The sequence below is a fragment of the Hyperolius riggenbachi genome, chromosome 3 (assembly GCF_040937935.1).
Source record: "Hyperolius riggenbachi isolate aHypRig1 chromosome 3, aHypRig1.pri, whole genome shotgun sequence".
NCBI lineage: Eukaryota > Metazoa > Chordata > Amphibia > Anura > Hyperoliidae > Hyperolius > Hyperolius riggenbachi.
The window spans coordinates 467,076,757-467,090,739 of record NC_090648.1 but is presented as its reverse complement, the minus strand read 5'-3'; the positions used below and the strand labels follow the sequence as shown (position 1 = coordinate 467,090,739).

Below are 13,983 nucleotides of genomic sequence, written 5' to 3'. Positions count from 1 at the left end.
GCAGTATAGAGTAGGTAGGTAGGTAGGTGCTGCAGTATAGAGTAGGTAGGTAGGTAGGTGCTGCAGTATAGATTAGGTAGGTAGGTGCTGCAGTATAGATTAGGTAGGTAGTTAGGTGCTGCAGTGGTGGTGGGAGCAGGCATAATAGTAATAACTCACCTTTCTTCATCTTCAGCCGAGTAGCTGATCTCACGCTGCTTCAATGTACTTCCTGTCTCGGCATCTGTCTCAGTAACAGCGCCCCCTGTGTTGACATGCGGAACATCATCACAGGGGGCGCTGTTACTGGGACAGATGCCGAGACAGGAAGTACATTGAAGCAGCGTGAGATCGGCTATTCAGATGAAGATGAAGAAAGGTGAGTTATTACTATTATGCCCGCTCCCACCACCACAGCGCCCCCCTCCGGCCACAACAATCCAGCGCCCCGGGCGATTGCACGCATCGCACGCCCATAGAAACGGGGCTGTTTTGGATGCAGGGCATGCATTTTTCAGTCTAATAGAGCCGGTGTATGCCCATGAGATTAACCATTCAATTGCAGCATGTGTTTAGGGATGTGCAGCCTCCCCCACCACATTTTCTTAACCTTTAATCTGTTGTTTAAAGGGGAACTTCAGCCAAACAAACACACTGTCATTAAGTTACATTAGTTATGTTAATTAAAATAGATAGGTAATATAATCTCTTACCCACCCTGATTTAAAAGAACAGGCAAATGTTTGTGATTTCATTTAGGCAGCCATCTTTTTCATGGGGGCAGCCATCTTTTTGGTTGAAAGGAGGTGACAAGGAGCATGAGACACAGTTCCAAGTGTCCTGTGTTCTGATCACCCCTCCCAGCTGCACCGCTAGGCTTCAAATCTCAAATTCAGAATAAAAAAAAAACAAAAACAAATTTGCGCCAAAACAGCAGAAGGAGAGCAACAACATTAGAAATCCCATCATGTTTTGCACAGCATCAGGTGAAAAATGCCCGGGCAGTTTTCTTCTGTGTAGCTAAAAATGAGACTTGGGTGAGAAAAACAAAGTTCTGATGCTTTTCAGTGCTGCTGAGTAGATTTTTAGTCTGGAGGTTCAAATATACTGGAGGTTCAAATATAATTAAATATACATGAGGCCAAAAGTAAAAGTGCATCTTCACTTTCCTGGGGCTTCTTCCAGCCCCTAGAAGAGTTTGTGGCCCACAGTTCTGCAGTCAGCAAGTCTCATGCTGTTCCTTCCGTAGCGGCAGTGCTACTGCTCCTGTGCAGGACACTCCTGGCCACGGGATCGCGACTGCGAGCTACATGTGTGCGCAGATGGCTGCTATGGAGGGGAGAATAGGAGACTTGGTCACAGCAGAACTGCGGCGAGGGACACAGACTTCTAGGGGCTGGAAGAAGCCCCATGTAAGTAAAGATGCACTTGCACTTTTGGCCCTTACGGCCCTTATTCCATCACTTCCCAGCAATAAGAGCCCTAGCATCAGCATGTTTACATAACCACCATCCCCCTTTACTACCTGTCATCATTTCCTACATCACAGCCTCATTCAGGGCCATTTTTAGGCATAGACGACCCAGGCAGGCGCCTGGGGTGACAGCTTCTTGAAGGGGTACCAAGGAGCTATTCTCAGCAGAATGTGTGGAATTCTAACACTCAATTTCTACTTCCATTAAGGCATGGATGAATGGTAATTTGACCCCTAAATTGGCACTATTTTTAAACATAAAAAGGTTGTGTAGATGTGTACATGAGTCCTGAAAGAGGGACAAATGAGGAAGAAGGGGACAGAGAAATCTGGCTTCCAAAGTTCCCTCTGTCCCTTTTTCTTCCTCATTTGTCCCTCTTTCAGGACCGGTGTACACATCTTTGTAAATATATGTATTTTTCTACTGAATAATGTGTTTCATTTACTCCAAACTTTATTACCATCCTTTAGAATTATATATTTATTATTTTCAATTATTAATATAAAGGAAAATGGACCATAATAGAAAGGACCAGTGTGGTTTGAATTCTCAAACAAAATCATTTCAATATGAAATCTTTACGGTATGCATGACTAGGGGTATGGGGTGGGGCGTGACTAGGGGTGTAACAGGGGCATGGCTTAAAGAGAAACCGTAACCAAGGATTGAACTTTCTCCCAACCAGTAGCTGATACCCCCTTTCCCATGAGAGATCTTTTCCTTTTCTCAAACGGTTCATCAAGGGGGTCTGTATGGCTGATTTTGTGGTGAAACCCCTCCCACAGTGTGATGTCAGGACCATGGTTCTAACATCACACTGTGCGATTCGTGTTGCATTGTGGGAAATAACAGCTGTTTCCAACTGCCAAAAATGCATCATCTCTTACTACAGACATCACCTGCCAGCAGTAAAAATGTCACCATGTGATAAAAGGCAGAATGTAAATCAGGGAAATGAAAGATTTCACAATGGGCAAACATTGACTAAATTATTTATAAATAATGATTGTAAAAATTAAGCACTTTTTTTTAATTACGTTATTTCAGTGGAGTTTCTAAAGTGTCCCTCTTTCTTATCTCAAAAAGTTGTGAGGTATGTGCTTTGTCACTGTAAGTAATGGTTTGTTGTCATGCATTCTCTAAACAACATGAGAACTTTACCAAATGCCTCATTGGCTATCATTCATAAAGCATTTCCGCATGTGAAAATGCTTAAAACAGCTGACTTTACCGACCACTTAGCAAAGTCAGCATTCATAAAGCCTCTTTCCGCATGGGAAAATGACACTACCGAGCAAAGTGATAAATCACCGCCTTGTGCGGTGATTGTAGCAAAATGTTCATTCATAAAGATCACCGCAAGCGGTGTGACGTCGGGAAGTACCGCTCCCTCTGATGTGGCGATACCAATGTAAGTGAATAGAGACACACAGACCTCCCAGGCAGCTGCAGCAGAGCGGAACACAGAGAAATGTATCAACTCTGCAGCTTCCGTGTCTCCGCAAGCCTACCGCCTGCCTACCGCCAGCTTAGTTCGGGGAATCTCCGCACTGCTTCCGCACATGGATACTTTTTTATGAATGCCCACCCAGAAGTCTAAAAATCCGCCAGCGGTGTTTTCCCGCACTGATTCTCTTTACTGACAGCCTGTTCATGAATGATAGCCATTGTCTTATTTGCTTCTTTGCACCACAGGACTTTGCTTGCTAGTTAACCACCCCCGTCCCTCTTCCCTTCGTTAGAACAGTGTCTGCTGTTCAGCTACAGCCAAACAGCATGACTGTGCAGTGCTTTTCCTCAGAACTGTTGCCCTAACAATTTATTAACAATTGTTAGTAATAAGCGTTACCAAAGCAATAGTTGCACTTCTCGAGTACCAAAGCCGTACTAATAGCGTACCTTGCAGTACTTACTGGCGGAAGTACGAGTAATATTGCTGAGTGCATGTCTGTGCACAGCAATATTACTGCAGTCAGGTGAATCAGGCCCGATGTATGTAGTTTTAGTTGTTTTATGTAAAAAATGTCAAATAAAGAGGACCTGTACTAAAAATAGTATAATGAATAAAATTGCTTATTTTTTACAATATTACTTTATAATATATTTACATACCTTCCAACTTTTTGAGTTAAAGGGGACCTGAACTCAGAACTTCCTTTCTGCTCTAAAAAGTATGCAACAGCATAATAACCTTTAACTACTTCACTACTGAGGGTACCCTTCTGTACCATAGCAATTTTCACCTTACATTAATTCACCTATAACTTTACTGTATTACTACATATCACAACAAAACGATCTATATCACCAATTAGGCTTTCTTTGGGTGGTACATTTTGCTAAGAATTATTTTATTCCAAATGCATTTTAACATGAAAAATAAGGAAAACATGGAAAAAAAATCATTATTTCTCAGTTTTCTGCGATTATAGTTTTAAAATAATACATGCTACCGTAATTAACCTCCCTGGCGGTAAGCCCGTGCTGGGCACGGGCTATGCCGCCGGAAGGCACCGCTCAGGCCCCGATTTGCATAATTTTTTTTTTCTACACGCAGCTAGCACTTTGCTAGCTGCGTGTGCAATCCGATCGCCGCCGCTACCCGCCGATCCCCCGCTAGCAGTCGCGCCGCAGCCACCCCCCCCAGACCCCGTGCGCTGCCTGGCCAATCAGTGCCAGGCAGCGCTGTGGGGTGGATCGGAGTCCCCTTTGACGTCACGACGTCGATGACATCATCCTGCCCGTCGCCATGGCGACGGGGGAAGCCCTCCAGGAGATCCCGTTCTTTGAACGGGATCTCCTGATCTCCGATCGCCGGAGGAAATCGGAGGGGCTGGGGGGATGCCGCTGAGCAGCGGCTATCATGTAGCGAGACCTTGTCTCGCTACTTGAAAAAAAAACAATTTTAATAACGGCTTTGCTGCCCCCTGGCGGATTTTAATAAACCGCCAGGAGGGTTAAAACCCACACATATTCTTTGCTCATTTGTCCTGGTTATTAAAATAATATTTAAAATATTTCCCTAGTACAATGTATGGCACCAATATTTTATTTGGAAATACAGGTGCATTTTTTTCAATTTTGCGTCCATCACTAATTATCATCCCATAGCTTCATACATAATATTAATATAGCATTTTGACATACATTCAAAGAAAGATCAGCCCCTATGGGCAGCACGGTGGCGTAGTGGTTAGCGCTCTCGCCATGCAGCGCTGGGTCCCCGGTTTGAATCCCAGACAGGTCAACATCTGCGAGGAGTTTGTATGTTCTCCCTGTGTCTGTGTGGGTTTCCTCCCGCACCCCAAAAAACATACAGATAAGTTAATTGGCTTCCCTCGAAATTGGCCCTAGACTTAAATACACATGCACTACACAATACATAAATAGACATATGACTGTGGTAGGGACTAGATTGTGAGCTCCTTTGAGGGACAGTTAGTGACAAGACAATATATACCCTGTACAGTGCTGCGAAAGATGTCGGCGCTATATAAATATTAATAAGGTAACTATGGTTCTTTTCCGTTAGCCGGGCGCATCCACTAGGTGGCGATAAAACTCCACCAGAGTTACATCTTTCCCTACTATCCATGGCGGCCTGGAGGGGGAATAGTAATTAACGCCACCTGGTGGTTGCGCCCGGCTAATGCAATAGTACCGTAACTATTTATGTATTTTTTTAATTGTCCTTTTTTTATGCAGATTATTTTATTTAGGTAACTATGAGAGAGGGTGGGAGTTAAAAGGAACCTAAATTGAGAAGGATATGGATTTTTCCTTTTAAAATAATACCAGTTGCCTGACTTTCCTGCTGATCCTGCGTCTCTAATACTTTTAGCCACAGCCCCTCAACAAGCATGCAGTTCAGGTGCTCTGACTGAAGTCAGACTGGATTAGCTGCATGCTTGTTTCAGGTGTGTGATTCAGACACCACTGCAGCCAAAGGGATCAGCAGGATAGCCAGGCAACTGGTATTGTTTAAAAGGAAACATCCCTATATATCTCTGTTAAGGTTCCCTTTAAGGGGTTAATTTTAAATGTAAATATGTGTATTTTTATTAAAGTAAATGAATGTAGGTGTAATTTTACTATTTGGATACAACAAGTAAATGAATAGGAAGTAATGCGTGGACGTGTTACTCTGGAAGATACAATGACGCAGGCATCTCATTGATGTCGGTGATTATTGACACAGGGAATTAGATTCATGAATTACAACTTGTGCTGATGAGGGGAATTAGACAGGATAAACTCTATAAATACTTCTGTCCAGTGCAAGAACTCGGATCCACTTTAACAAAGAGGGACACTTTAAGACATGCCCTTGCCACACCTCTAATCATGCCCCCACCACACCCCTCATCACGCATATTATAAAAATGTTATCATTCAAACCACAGTGGTCCTTTCTATCATACCTAGTTTTTTTCCCTAATAACATTTGAGAGTATGAAATACTGTATATATTCATAAGGGTGGGAATAAAGTTTAGGGTCATTTGGACACATTTTCAATAGAAAAATACATATATTTTAGGAGATATTTCCAAATAAGGAAGAAAGAGGGAGGGATTTGGTTCCCAAAGGGGGACTGTCTCTCCAACAAAGGGACAGTTGGGAGCAAGGCCGCCATCAGAAATTTTCACACATCATCAGGTCTGCGGCCCCCCTCCCGGGTTGCTGTGCCCACCCCCGTGCACGAAGTGCGCTGCGGCAAAAAAATGTTCATGGCTCTGACACTGAAGAAAGCGGCATGCACAGCAAGATGTGGCAAAAAAGTGGGCGTGGCCATGGTATGTTGTGGGTGGAGTCAAATACTAGCAAAATACAGGTAGTCCCTGGTTAACAAATGAGATAGGGACTTGTAGGTCCGTTCTTATTCTTTCTCCATTGTCTTTTGTCCCCCTCTTTTCTTCCTGTGCCTCTTTTGTCAGTGCTGGAACGCAGTGTGCTGGTTAGTGAGCCACAGGCCCACAGCCAGCTCAGGCGACCCTTCCAGTGTTTGGGGAGCCCGGGCCCCCAGAAGCCCTGGGCCCCTCACTGCAGTGTCAGTTGTCCCCCCCTGATGGCTGCCCTTGGGAGCTATGTATTTAGTCAGTGTTTGCCCATTGTAAAATCTTTCCTCACCCTGATTTACATTCTGACATTTATCACAGGTAGTAACAACTTTAGTCCTGCCAGGTGTTTACTCCTCCTGTGCTCCGAAGCCATTAGAAATAATACCTGGTCTCTCAGGAGAATTCCGCATAGCTAAACAGCCTAGGCTATGACTTCACTGGGAGGGAGGGGGGCTACATTATTATTTAGTATTTATATAGAGCTGTACAGAGTATACTGTCTTCTCACTTTACTGAGCTCTCAATCTATCCCCTACCATAGTCATATGTCTTTGTATGTATATATCCTGTAGTGTATGTATTGTAGTCTAGGACCAATTTATGGGGAAGCCAGTTAACTTATCTGTATGTTTTCGGGGTGTGGGAGGAAACTGGAGTGCCCAGAGGAACCCCACACAGACACGGGAAGAACATATAAACTCTGTGCAGATAGTGCCCTGGCTGGGATTAAAATCAGGGAGAGACCCAGCGCTGCAAGGCGAGAGTGCTAACCACTCAGCCACCGTACTGCCCTACATACCAATATACAGCTAAATATAGATACAGGAAGTGTTTGTGATGCTGAATCCAGGGTAATTAACTTAAAAGTGGATATCCTGAATAATTTACTACATTCTACTATATGTCACTACAGAGCCTATGTAATGGTTAGCAAATGACATGACTACACTTGCTCATTCTGAAACTGTGGTGTTATGCTGCCCTCTAGCACTCACACAGAGTAATACAGCACAATGTCCACTACATTACACCTGTGCGCAGTCCAATGACCCATCCTGCAGGTGCAACATTGGCTCTGACCCCTGACCCACCCACCACCACCACCATCCCAGCAGTCACGTGATTGCACTTTGCCTTCTGACCCTTTCTGTGAATGGCCTCGAATTATCCACAACTCTTGGTCCTGTATTCTCTTTAGTCAGTAAACAGACCTCAGCAATCATTAACCTCCAGAGGCTGGAGATAGTCCCATGACCTTCCCCATTCATCTTCTGTTAACCCTGGTGTACATGATTTCACAGCATGGATCTTACACTGTAAAGTGAATTCAGTCCCCTGAAATTCACTTTGCGGATTGTAGGAAAGCATTTTGTAAATAAGACTTAAGGCTGCCATACACTGGTCGATTGCCACCAGATCGACCAGCAGAATCTGATCAAAGAGTGCTCTATTGGCTGCCTACACTGCAAACAGAGTTTGAATCGATTTCACTATGAAACCGGTTCACAATCTGTGGAGCTGCTGCAGCCACCGCCCCCCTCCCCCCCCCCCCCCCCCGCATACATTACCTGATCCAGCTAGTGTGAGTCCCCCAGTCTCCGCTATCTCTTCTCTGCTCTGGGCTCTGGCTGGCTTCACTTTACTTTCTGTCAGGGGAAGTTTAAACAGTAGAGGGCGCTCTACTGTTTAAACTTCCTGTCGGGACAGGAAGTAAGTGAAGCCAGCCAGAGCCCAGCACGAAGAAGGGACATCAGCGACACACACCGGCAGAACAGGTAATGTATTGCCGCTAGCGTCGGTTGTCGGACATTCAAACGCCGCTATCGATGCACTCACGAGCTGCCGGCGATCGAGCAAAATTTTCCGCGCGGACAGATCGACGGGAACGATCGATTTCAGATGGAAATCGATCGTTCGGTCAGCGTTTGCGCAACGATTTCACAGCAGATTCGATCACAGTGGTCGAATCTGCTGTATATCGGTGGAAAATCGTGCAAGTGTATGGGCCCCTTTTAAAGGGCTTGATTCACTAAGACAAATAGCACGCCTTATCAAAGTTAACACGCCTTTTCAAAGTTAGCAAGCCTTATCAGAGTAGCTTAGCTAACTTATGCCTGCTAATTGGCAATGACGAGAGCTCCGCTCGTCCTGCCCTGAGCCCCTGCAGGTTCGTAGCGCTCGCTATGCTACTCTGATAAAGCGTGCTAACTTTGATAAGGCATGCTATTTGTCTTAGTGAATCAAGCCCAAAGACTGAAGATAAATGGTAAATTCTCTGCGGATTATTGCATAGCTCCCAACTGTCCCCCTTTTGGAGGGACAGTCCCTCTTTGGGAACCAAATCACTCATTATTCTCAACACACAACGAAATGGCGAACCAATGGGAAAAAATACTTTGCCATTTCCAGGCAGGCCCAGCCCAGCTCTCCACACTACGTGCTTTTCCTGTGGCCAAACAGCCTGGTGTTCCCAATAAGGAGAACATTGATTGGAGGAAAGCAGTTGAGTATGACTCTGTGTACCCCCGAACTGCCATCACCAGTCTATTTAGGGATTTACTACCTCTCCCTATAAGATTGCTGATCATCAGTAAACTACAAGAAAGTCACCCAGAGATTGACAGGTACTGAAATGTTTCAAGTAGATTTGATTCAAGTGGTCTAGTTTCCTTGAAATATCAGCCCAAGCAGGGGCATTACTACAAATTATGACGCCCCCCCAGCAAAACTGTAATGGCTACCCCAATGCTCACACCCTTTCCCTTGCCTACCCCTGGTGACCCTCATAGACTGGGGGCCCATCTCACAAGGGTTTTAAAACAAGTGTGGACATCATAACCTTCACACCCATAACAAGTGTAGCCACAAAAACACCTAAACTTAAGGATGGACCCCTTTTATTGGAGGGGGTCTCTCTTGTAGTTACGCCCCTGAGCAGAGCCCGGACAAGGTCCCCCAGCACACAAGGCTAAGATACCAAAGCCGTCACACACTGATTGCTATTAGACAAAGAGGTGCCCCGGCCCCCCCCCCCCCCCCCTCCCAACACCTTAATTGTTAGTTATCCGGCTTGCAGTCACTGCCATGTATTCCTGTTTCTTATTTATCTCTACTTCAAACACAACAGGGGAATGATAGCTGAGTGAGTTGTGCGCCCCTTCCTACACTGCGCCCTGAGGCTAGAGCCTCTCTCGCCTCTGCCTCGGCCCTGCCTCTGAGCTTGAGTATGGAGGGATTATTATGTGTCTAACATGGCTTGAATCAACAAAAAGATAGTTGCAGTTTATTCGGTGGCCTGTTTTTGCAAATTCCATGCAATTGTCATGCTCTCCAGGTACATTTTACATGCATGTAGGGTGTTATTTAGATGCAGTTTGTGCACAGTTTAAGTGCCTGTGTTGTGTAGGTGCAGTTTAGGTACCCAGTGAGACAAATTTATTAAAACCAGAGAAAAAAGATAATTGAAGCAATTCTGGTGCAAAACAGGACTTGCCTAGCTGCTCAGAGCAACCAGTCAGAATCAGCAAGGCAGATTTATCAAAACCAGTTAGGTGGGCCTATAACACCAGTTGCTGGTGATTGTGATCCTTCACATCTAATCCTAGAAATACCAACCTTTATTGGTAACTTCCCAGGAGACCTCAAAGAGCAGCAGGTCCTCTATAGGAAGGTCCTCTTCATCCCACTGTGGTAGGCCATTGAGAGAGGTGATGGAAAGGGATCTGCTTAGTTTCATGGCTGCGTTATCCCAACCAACGTCTTCTCTGTCACCCGCAATGCGATGGTCCGACCACTGTCCCTCTCCAGCACGCTGGCCTCACTAAGACATGAGAATAAGACAGGCCCACTTTACAGGATAATCCCCAGCTTACTGCTTCTCTACCTGACACAAAGCATTAAACGGCGGCAGTCAAATCCCCAGCAGACTTGTTAAGTGGACGGATCCTGAATGAAAGCTGATCAGAGGTCTCCTGAACGTCAAATCCTCATCTGGAGAGAGGCCAAACAGTAGAGCCTTGACTTGTATCAACAATCAGAGAGGAGGCTTCTCCCAGCCAATTATTAGCCAGATCTGGACTATCCTCTACAACAGCGTGCTGGACTTAGACTATGACAACGCTAGGTACAATATATACTGTAAGGTAAAATAGCAGAGTCGAGCATTGGCACTGCAATATACAAAGGAGGGCTACAACTGTGTCATCCAGGTCCGGGTAGTTATTCGTATCACCATGCTATGCGTGCTCCGACTTAAAAGTATAGTTGCCTTCATAGAAGAAAGAGCGTTGGTCAGCACTGCAAGCATAAGCGGTTTATTACATTCTCAAAGTGCAATCAGCAATATTCCAGAACACATGCAGCAAAACAGTGAACTGGTGCACATACGGTCCTGGTGCTCAGTTCAGTGGGTGGTGGGTGCAGAAAGGCAGCTGTACCCTGCACCCACCACCCACTGAACTGAGCACCAGGACCGTATGAGCACCAGTTTACTTTTTTGCTGCATGTGTTAGTATCTGGAATACTGCTGATTGCACTTTGAGAATGGAATAAACCGCTTATGCTTGCAGTGCCGACCAACGCTCTTTTTCTTATACTGTATACTCATTCTGAACACGTTATGTTATTATTATTTTATTTTATTTTTATTTATAAAGCGCCAGCATCTTCCGTAGCGCTGTACATAGTACAAACAAATAATGGGGAACAAATATACATAAGAAATACAAGACACTGTACAGTCATGACATTGAATAGAATAAATACAGATTCATACATAGTTGATATGTAGTTGGTACATGTACATATGTTAAAATAACAGCAGTATGAGAAACACTAGGAGGAGGTCCCTGCCCTTGCGGGCTTACAATCTAGAGGGTAGTGGGGAGGAAACAAAGGGGAAGGAAACACCAGGATTAGTGGGTGAGCCAGTGTGCCTTCAGTGCTGCCTATAGCAAATTATAGGCTTGTCTGAAGAGGTGTGTTTTCAGCGTACGTTTGAAGGTTTCCAGACTCGTGGCATGACGAACCGGCTGAGAGAGGGAGTTCCAAAGGAGAGGGACAGCCCGTGAGAAGTCTTGGATGCGAGAGTGAGAGGAGGTGACTAGGCTGGAGGACACGGAGGGTCCAGGCGGGGAGGTATCTGGAGATCAAAGAGGAAATGTATGGAGGTGATAGCTTGTGTAGAGCTTTGTATGCAAGTGTGAGAAGTTTAAACTGGATCCTTTGGGCAACTGGTAGCCAAAGGAGGGATTGGCAGAGAGGGGCTGCCTCAGAGGATCTAGAAGAGAGGTGGATGAGACGGGCCGCAGAGTTTAGTAGGGATTGGAGAGGTGCCAGTCTGCTTTTTGGTAGACCACAGAGTAGGGCGTTGCAGTAGTCAAGACGGGAGATGACTAGGGCAGACGGGAGATGATTAGGGCTATGTAACACAAACTGCGAGTCACATGAACGGCTACCCTAAAAATTGTCTGGTTATGGGGGGGGGGGGGGGGGGGGTGAGCCTCTTATATGTCAGGTACATGAGGAATATGCTATGGTTTGAAACGCCATTCCAAACTTTGTTGTGCTTCTAGCTGGATCTGGAAAGGGTTGTTTTGTTGCTGGAGAGGCTCCTTCTTTTATGAAAAAACAGAATAAACAAAAATCATACCTCCCAACTTTTTGAGATAAGAAAGAGGGCCTTAAGCCACTTAAGACACTTAAGCCACACCGCTGCCACACCCCCATCACACCCCTAGTCATGCATATCATAAAGATTTCATAAGAAATACTGTATATGTTGTTTTATAATTCAAACTACACTGTTACTTTCTATTATAATTATTTTTCCTTCATATTAACATTTGAAAATAAGAAATATGTCAATTTAAAGGAAGGGGAAAAAGTTTACAGTCAATTAAACACACTTTTCAGTAGAAAAATCCATATATTTACATAGATCTGTACATCAGTCCAGAAAGAGGGACAAATGAGGGAGAAAGAGGGACAGAGGGATTGGTTTCCCAAATAGGGACTGTCCTCCAAAAGAGGGACAATTGGGAGCTATGCAAAAATGTTTAGGCCCTTTTTACACTAGCAGGGTAAACCTGCATTGCGTTACCCTATTTTGCAGCAACGGGGCCGCAAAAGCAATGAAAGTCTATGAAAACTTTTACACATTTTGCGTTCCCTTGGGGTGCACTGGAAGTATCCAATCCAATGCAAGGGCAACATCGCGTCACCAAAAGCACCACGCTTGATGCACACTACTTGGGATAATGTAGGTCTATTCAGGGCCGGATTTAGGCCAAGGCCTCCTAGACCATGGCCTAGGGCACCACAGCAGCAAGGGCACCAAAGCAGCAGGCTAAACTGGTGCAGCATTTGCAAGCCTGGAAATGCAGCAATGCAGGGAGATCAGGTGGGCACCTGACCGTGATACTCTGCTGCCAGCCATCTCTGTACAGCAGCCATCTTACTCTCTGTGCACGCTTGCATTGTGGCCGGCGGCTATGGACATGGGCAGCATTGGAGACGGAAAGATAGAGGAAGCTTCTGCACTGGAGACGAGTGGAGAAATGAGTTACACTGATGGCAGCTGCATTGTGAAGGTGAGCTGACTACCTATACTGAAAGGGAGGGTGGGGAAAGGAGGGATTAAGAGAGTTATCTGGTTACCTATACAGGAGGGAAAGGGGGGAAGGGTCATCGGGCTACCTATACTGGGGGGGGGGGAGGGTCAACTTGCTACCTATACTGAAGAGGGACGGCTGGTGACAGTGGCCTTGGGCGGCAGAGAGTGCAAATCCGGCCCTGGGTCTATTGGAGATGCCCGTAGTGTAAACGACGAAGCACAGTGTGGCGCGGGGCGCATGTGCAGGCTGACAGGAATCACAGTGACACACTTCCTGCCCAGCAGGTTGTACGTCACTGAGCGGGGGGCAGCGCTATGCATAAGACCCTGTTGGTGCACTCCGCAGCAGGGTCCTGTTTGTCAGTGTTGTGTTGCGGGATACGGCCAGTCCCAGATTTACCTCACAGTAGCCTATAGGCACAGATGTCCTGGCACCTTAGAGTTTGCCCTCTATGAACCTACAAACCCCACTAATGTGCTGGGTGTCCCAGCTGTCACTTCTCCCTTACTTACCTACATAGGTAGCTGCAGATGCACCTTAGTATTAGGTAGCCAGATGTACCCTCAGTATTAAGTAGCTAGAGGTGCCCCTGAGTGAGCTGCCCTTCCATCATCAGGCACCTTTAGGCACGAGCCTACATTGCCTTATGGTAAATCCGGCCCTGGGAAGGGCATTATGTAACCCAAGAGACTAGTGGCAGGGCGAATCAGCTAATGTTGGCACTGCGCTGCACCAATCACTTGGGTGTCGCCATGGGCTGTAATGAGAATTGCGGCAATCGTGGCGCTCTGTGGTTAATTTGGGTGCTGGCGACAGCCAGAGCTTCGAATCAGGATTGCTGAACTAGTAGTTAGACTTAATTTTTTCACCTGAGTTAACCTAAAAATATCTAAAGCTCACAATACAAACATCGATTTTGATCACCCAGATGGGCCCCACCAGCCACCATGACCCGCCCTCCCCCCAAACAAATTAAATTAAAAATGTTGAAGCTGGAGCTGTCCCTGCATACCCCTCTCACTTCAGGCATAAGTGAACAGAGAAATAGACATTTCAGTGGATTTTTTGTGTCTTT

The 13,983-nt window shown here is 45.7% G+C and overlaps 1 protein-coding gene across 2 annotated transcripts in view; it reads right to left on the bottom strand.

Moving 5' to 3' along the window:
* GYS2 (glycogen synthase 2) overlaps window positions 1–10,273 on the bottom strand; it is a 68,431-nt gene extending 58,158 nt beyond the window's left edge. The window contains exon 1 of one of the 2 annotated variants that reach the window (XM_068277955.1): window positions 9,910–10,273. In XM_068277955.1, coding sequence (XP_068134056.1) covers window positions 9,910–10,030 — 121 coding nt within the window. In that variant the 5' untranslated portion in view covers window positions 10,031–10,273. The remainder of the gene's footprint in view (window positions 1–9,909) is intronic. The other variant, XM_068277956.1, reaches the window with a different exon arrangement.
* Window positions 10,274–13,983: the final 3,710 nt, after the last annotated feature.